The sequence below is a fragment of the Chenopodium album genome, chromosome 1, assembly GCF_948465745.1.
Source record: "Chenopodium album chromosome 1, dcCheAlbu1.1, whole genome shotgun sequence".
In the NCBI taxonomy this organism is placed as follows: domain Eukaryota; kingdom Viridiplantae; phylum Streptophyta; class Magnoliopsida; order Caryophyllales; family Amaranthaceae; genus Chenopodium; species Chenopodium album.
The window spans coordinates 80150354-80157388 of record NC_137834.1 but is presented as its reverse complement, the minus strand read 5'-3'; the positions used below and the strand labels follow the sequence as shown (position 1 = coordinate 80157388).

The 7035-nt window shown below is 39.7% G+C and overlaps 1 protein-coding gene and 1 long non-coding RNA gene across 3 annotated transcripts; one reads left to right on the top strand and one right to left on the bottom strand.

Moving 5' to 3' along the window:
- Positions 1 to 517: 517 nt before the first annotated feature.
- Positions 518 to 3099, bottom strand: LOC145610203 (uncharacterized). 2 transcript variants are annotated; one of them, XR_014106257.1, is made up of 4 exons: positions 3028 to 3099; positions 2040 to 2243; positions 1889 to 1938; positions 518 to 1730 (listed from the first exon to the last, which is right to left on the bottom strand). It is a non-coding gene; the product is annotated as an uncharacterized LOC145610203 (long non-coding RNA). The 2 variants fall into 2 exon arrangements; XR_014106254.1 differs by having other exon boundaries at positions 518 to 802.
- A 645-nt stretch (positions 3100 to 3744) lies between these two features.
- On the top strand, positions 3745 to 4362 carry LOC145636308 (uncharacterized). The gene has a single exon (XM_081687836.1). The coding sequence runs from the start codon at positions 3745 to 3747 to the stop codon at positions 4360 to 4362; it is 618 nt and encodes a 205-aa protein (XP_081543962.1).
- The last annotated feature ends 2673 nt before the right edge of the window (positions 4363 to 7035 follow it).

Below are 7035 nucleotides of genomic sequence, written 5' to 3'. Positions count from 1 at the left end.
AGCTCTCGAATCTCTCTCTTTCTCCTTGCTTCACTCAAAGCAATTTAAACACTCTAGAGTTTACCCAAACTCTACCCCAATACAACTCAAGATAAAACTTCTAAGATGCTAAGTACAAAGACACTCAAGGAATTAAGTGGATTTTTGACTCTTTTAGAAAAGCTAAGAATTGTAATGCTCAAGTGTGCTTTTCAAAACAGAAAACTAATCCTATTTATACAGGAGGAAAGCAGTTGAAAACCTTACGTTTGCCTTAACTCCCACTACACCACAACTTCCATGAAATAAGGAAGTGCAGTTCGTGGATGCTTGGGCAGCAAGCTGAAGCACACAATAAGGAAGTGGTTCCTTTATTTTCTCAACCTCCTTGACCAAGTAAAAAGTCGTTTTAAAAATAGTTTTACCAAGTCAAATTTTCCAAAGTGTTAGGATAAAATCAGAACAGAAAATCTTTTAATAAATAAGATATTTTTACTTAAAAGATAATTTTCCGAAATAAAATTAAATCTTGTTAAAATAAGGAAAATAAAATCTTTATAAACTGAAATTAAATCCACTTAAATCCTATTAATTAACAATGTACTTAACATATATACAAGGAGCCTAAAATAAATAATAAAGATACAATAGACTCCTTGGAACACAGTGAAGCTTCGACTCTGGAGCTTCAGTTCCTCACTCAAGGAACTTGGCTTCTGATTGTCTTCTATGCTCATCCACAACTCATCCTTAGACCTTGTTCCATGCTCCATTCTGACTCTAGAACTTCGTTGCATATAAGAACCTGTCAAATACATCAAAGCTAATAGACAAAAGTTAAAGCCCTTATGGGTTTGCTTAGGTTCCTTGAGTCTTCATCAAAACTTAAGATCAACCGTTTATATTCACGTATTATCCAATTACATGCTCAAAACTTCGATGAATTAATATTTTATACCATGATGACTTGTTAAATGATGGCTGCAAGGAATCATGTTACAATCACAAGGTGCTGCTTATGCGATCTCATGAAGCTAATTGCAATCATTAGTGTACCTTAATTTCATTAATCCTAAACCCTCAACCCAGCCCAAAAAAGTTAAAACCCAAAAACTAAGGAGGGTCTTACAATCCAGGTTATAACAGCACATAACATTGTTGGGAACGGAACAACTATATTGCACAAAACGGACAAGGGAAGTAGAACTGGAGATGTTCGATATCTCAACAGACTAGGAAATAAAGTATTAAATAGGTAAAAGAATAATTATCATTAACCAATTATGAATTTGGACATTTTGTGATGCATGTTATAGAGCTTTTTATTCTATTTTTGTTGACTTCAATTTAAATAGTGAGAAACACAACATAAAAGCAGAAAAAGCTTTGCCAAAATGACAAGGTATTTGAAAATCATATAGGAGATTTGGAGATATGAGGCTTGTGGCCTGCCACAAATCATCAGTAATTTATCTCATTAAAACAGCTAACAGGGAGGAAGAATATATCCATGTATAACCTACTATAAATCTACTCCCTCTAACACTTTAGCTAACAGGGAGGAAGAAAATATCCATGTATAACCTACTATAAATCTACTCCCTCTAACACTTTAGCTAACAGGGAGGAAGAAAATATCCATAAAACTATCCATAAATAACATACATTTTAAATCACGAGAAGTATAAAGCAAGGTATTTAGCTGGCCTGAGCCAACTCGAAAGATGTAAAGCTGATTCTTCTCAAGAGAACTGCAACAACAGGTTCAGTAATAAACCACTGATGCTTAAAATTTTGTAAATACTTGTACAAAATAAATTCGAATTGACCCCTTAATTTGACAAAGATAAAATGATGCTATGTGATAAAATGATGCAAAGTACTCCGATAAGTAAATCATATATATTACCTGTCAAAAATCTGTCCGGAAGGAACCATTGCAACATAGTTTGCAGCAACCTGCAGTCAAACAGGCTACATGAAACCAACATGAAAGCTGTCTGTAATAACAATCAACAAGCATTTCTGATCAAATAGATAATTTAAAGAACAGTCTTTACACTATATTACTATTCTGCTTCTGAGGGTATAGGTGAAAAACGCAAATCTGCAGCAATTAGATGCTCAGCGTTTCCATCAGTCTGATGCTTTGTAGGCTTTGGAGGGTGGTTAGATTCCCTTTTCAAGAAATGAAAACCCATTACATCCCTGTTCCAAGGCAGCGAGAGCAGTATCCAAGCCCACTGCCACCACATGTCCTGCACCTAAAAAAAGGATACTCTTTGTTCTTCAAATACACAGAACCAATGCTATTTTCGAATACTGAAATCAAACGTAGCTATTACTGACATATTCACCATAAAAAGCTAATTTTCAATAAACAGATTGTCATAAGAGCGGATATCAGAATCTAAAACAGATAGTCTGCCGTAGTTCACCTTTGTCTCGTTCTCTGAAGTGAAACTATCATGGCAAACACACGCATTAATTCAATCAGATCTTTCTCAGATGTCTCTGATATTCTTTCCAATGGTTGATCCCACTGGCTAACTAAGAACTAAATGTATACTTACAACAGAAATAACTAGCTTATTTATTAAAATACCAAGAGTACAAGATAGCTGACAATCCATAAAATTAATGTACAGGATTGCCACGGAGCAAGGAAGTAAACTAAAACCCAAAATTGAACTAAATTGAGGTAATGATCCTTCTACAAACATCATACACAGCTTCATCATCACTAAATTGAATTGAATTGAGCTACCACTCTTCATCTAAAACCCTAAATTTATGCCCAAATCAGTCAAACAACCAATTTATCCCTATTTCACAAACCTAATGGTCTTCAATTATAACCCTAGAAATGATCTACCAAAATTAACAAGTCATATGGAGCAATTTTAGTCAATTACAAAAACAAGTGAACGAAAATTACATAAATTATTCAAATGCTTCTAATTTTAGAATTAATCAAACAAATATACAACTAATCACTAATTTTCACACTAATTTTCACACTAATTCAGAAATTCAATTCAGATTTACCTTACACAAGAAGATGACAAGAGAATTGAAGCGTTTCTTGCTCGCGCTTTCTCTCTCCTTATTAGAGTTTGGTTTGTTATATTTGTTAATATCGTATATTTGGAAAGTTTATCTTATTTAGGAGTTTTAGGCAAGTTAGGTATTCTATTGTATTTTGGTATATATTTGTGATTAATAGAATACAGAAGGCTAAGCCGTTTTCTCCAATATTCTCTCCACTTTAACATGGTATCAGGCTTCTCTAATTTCTAGAGATTTTTCCATCGATCTTGGTTAGTTCTTGTTTAATTCCGCAAATTCGTTGTTTGTTTGAGAATATTAGACTTCAATCTTATTTTTTTTTCAGTTTCTTTTACGTGCAAAATCTGTTGATTTGCTCGAAATTAGGGCTCACAAACCCTAATATTTTTTTCTGGTTCGAGTTTGTTGTGGTGCGCATCTTTGTGTGCTGCCGATTTGGTTTTGTTTTGCTGCAGTTTTGGTTATGTTTTGTTGCAGTTTCGGGGTGTGGGTGCTGCTGTTTGTGGTGCTCGTTTTGGTGTGTGGTGCACCTTTGTGTGTGCTGCGTGAAGTGTGGTGCTGCTGTGTGCCGTAGGTGTGTGGAGTGTGCGTGTGGTGCTGCGTGTGTGGTGCTAGGCGTCGTGGTGTTAGTGGTGTGGTGCGTGTAGTGCTACCCCTTGTGTTTTATTTTTTGGTGCGTGTTTCTTTGCTTGCATAATGTCGGGTGATGATGACAATACGCCTCCTTCTCCTCCACCTAAGTATGAGCCCTTCACCGATTATTATCTTCATCCGAGTGAAGGCTCTCAACTGGTGATTTGCCCCATGTTGCTTACCGTCGACAACTATGAAGAGTGGTCGAGGTCAATCCGCAACAACCTTCGGTCCAAGAGCAAGCTCGGGTTTGTTGATGGTTCAATTGCTCAACCTGATTCTAAGCATCCAGATTATCGTCAGTGGGGTATTGTTAATTCTACTGTTGTTGCTTGGATTTATAATACTCTTGATGTTTCTATTCGTTCTACTGTTATTATTCCTGATGATGCTAAAACTTTATGGGATGATTTGCGTGATCGTTATTCTCTTGGTAACGGTCCTCCTATTTTTGAATTGAAACATGATATTGCTGATTGTAAGCAACGAGGTCGTTCTGTAGCAGTTTATTATGGTGAATTGAATAAATTGCAAAATTTATTGTCTAGTTATGTGAATTTGCCTTCTTGTACTTGTTCCGCTGCGAAAGAATATGCTAAGTTGCATGAGAATGAGTTATTGCATCAGTTTTGTCTTGGTTTGGACCCTAAGAAGTTGGTTCTGTGGTGTCTACTTTGTTGATGAGTGATCCTTTGCCTAGTATGAATGCTGCTTATGCTAAGGTTATTGCCGATGAGCGTAAGCAATCTGTGTCTGAGGCACATGAGACCTCTTCTTCTTCTGCGACCGTTGGTTTTAATGTAACAGGTACGGCTTTCGGTCGAAATGCCGAACGGATTGAGTGTACTTATTGTAAACGGTCTGGTCATGATAAGAACCACTGTTATCAGCTCCATGGCTTCCCGGGTGGGGGGCGTGGTGGGCGTGGTGGTCGTGGTGGTCGAGGAGGTAGTGGTGGTCGGTCGTCTGGTAAGGGCAAGGGTGAGTTTGCTGGTGCTGCTGGAAATTCTCGTGGTAACAATGAGCCGGTTTCTGATTCTGATCGTGGGAGTGTTCCAACGATTTCTGATGCTCAATGGAAGGAACTCATGTCTGCGGTAAAGGGTGCCAAATCTAGCTCTTCGTCAGATGGCAACAAACTTGGTACGTATAATTCCATTGATTGGCTCATTGACACTGGAGCTTCAAATCATATGTCCGGTAGTATTGATCTTTTCACTGATTTACATGACATCTCTTCACCTGTTGGATTGCCTAATGGGAAGAGCACGACAGCAACGAAGGAAGGAAGAGTTATTTTGTCTGATAATTTAACTCTTGATAATGTTTTATATGTTCCTGCTCTTAAATGCAACTTGTTATCTGTATCTCAATTGTTAGAAAACAATGCTTCAGGACCGCAGTTTGAGGAACCTGATTGGAGCGGGGGTCCAATGTGATGGGGTCTATATTTTTCGTCCGGTTCGTGCTCGGAATCTGCAGGCGAACAAAGTGGTTATTTCAGATGCAAGTTTGTTATGGCATAGGCGTCTCGGGCATGCGTCAATGCAAGTTGTGAGCTCTCTTCCGGGAGTCTCTAGTAGTCATAGTACTCATAGTAGTAATTCAGTTTGTTCATTTGATTGTGACATTTGTTTTATGGGGAAGCAACCCCGAAACTCTTTTCCCTTAAGTATCAATAAAGCATCTGAAATTTTGTAATTAGTTCATTGTGATATTTGGGGTCCGAACAAGATTGTTTCTAGTTGTGATGCTCGTTATTCCTAACTATTGTTGATGATTTTTCTCGTGCAACTTGGGTTTTTTTTATGGTTGGTAAATATCAGGCTTCTCAGTTGGTGCGTGAGTTTTGTGCTATGGCTAAGACTCAATTTGGAAAGAAAGTGAAAGTGGTTCGAAGTGATAATGGCCAAGAATTTTTGAGCTTGGGGTCGTTTTTTGCTCAGAAGGGCATTCTGCATCAAACCTCATGTGTTGATACGGCTCAACAGAATGGTAGAGTTGAGCGTAAACATCGTCACATTTTAAATGTGGCTCGTGCCCTTCGGTTTTAGGCAAAGTTGCCAAAGTATTTTTGGGGTGAGTGTGTTATGACAGCGGTGCATCTCATTAATCGCACATCTACTCCGGTTTTGAAAGGTAAAACCCCTCATGAGCTTTTATTCGGTCAATTACCTTCGTATGATAGTTTAAGAGTCTTTGGGTGTCTTTCTTATGCTGTGAATCGTCCTCGGATAAAAGATAAGTTTGATTCTCGTTCTCGGAAATGCATTTTTGTTGGTTATCCTCATGGAAAGAAAGGTTGGCGTCTTTTTGATTTAGAGACGAATGATTTTTTTTGTGAGTCGGGATGTGCAATTTTTTGAAGACAAGTTCCCGTATCTTGAATCACTTCCGCATGACCGGAGACTGTTATGGGAATCATATTTTGCGCAACCTCCTATATGGGATGACGAAGAGGGCGATTTTAAGCCGAATTATGTGCAAGGAGGGAGTGCGAATGCCGAGACAGCAAGCCCCGCAGCCCAGCCGCGGCAGCAGGTGCCTGCCCGCAACCAGCCTGCGGAGCACGTTGCCCAGCAGAGCTCGCAGCCCCCCCCCCCCAAACAGTGGAGTCCGCAGCCCAGCCGCGGGGAAGCACTCCTAACCGCAGCCAGGCTGCGGACCAGCCTTCCCAGCAGCGTGGGAGGCTGCCTGACCCCCTGCAGCAGCCCTGCACGCACCAGCAGGCTTCTGCCCAGCCACGGAAGGTGGCTGCCAGGGAGGTGGTGGTGCCGGTGAGCTCCGGACAGCTTGCCGGCGGTGGTTCAAGCTCCGGCAATATTTCCGGTGAAGATTCTTGTGATATTTCTCGCTCCGGAGTGGTTGTTGAGCGTTAAATAATGGATAAAAATGTTTTTATTAACCCGAATTATTTGAGGGGAGTTCGTCGGAAAATTTGGGTAAAGGTCATCGTGAGAAACGTCCTCCTTCGTGGCATCGGAATTATGTTACTCACACCATCGTCACTGAAAATATAGACCCATCTACATCAAATATCGACCCTCCTCAATCACATTCCTCAGGTAAATCTTTCCCTATAGCTTGTCATGTTGAATATAATCATTTTTCTAACAGACACAGGTGTTTTTTGGCGACAATTACTAAGGGAAAGGAACCGTCTTCATTCAAAGAGGCGGTTAAAGACGTCGGTTGGTGTAAGGCTATGCAAGATGAGATTGATGCTCTAGAACGCAATGGCACATGGACCATTGTGGATCTTCCTCCAGGCAAGAGGGCCATTGGTTGTGGTTGGGTGTACAAAATCAAGTACACCGACAAGTCAAAGGTGGAACGTCTCAAGGCTCGTTTGGT

Excerpts from the sequence above, each read along its gene's own strand:
- LOC145636308 (XM_081687836.1), top strand. The coding sequence starts at position 3,745 with ATGTCGGGTGATGATGACAATACGCCTCCTTCTCCTCCACCTAAGTAT.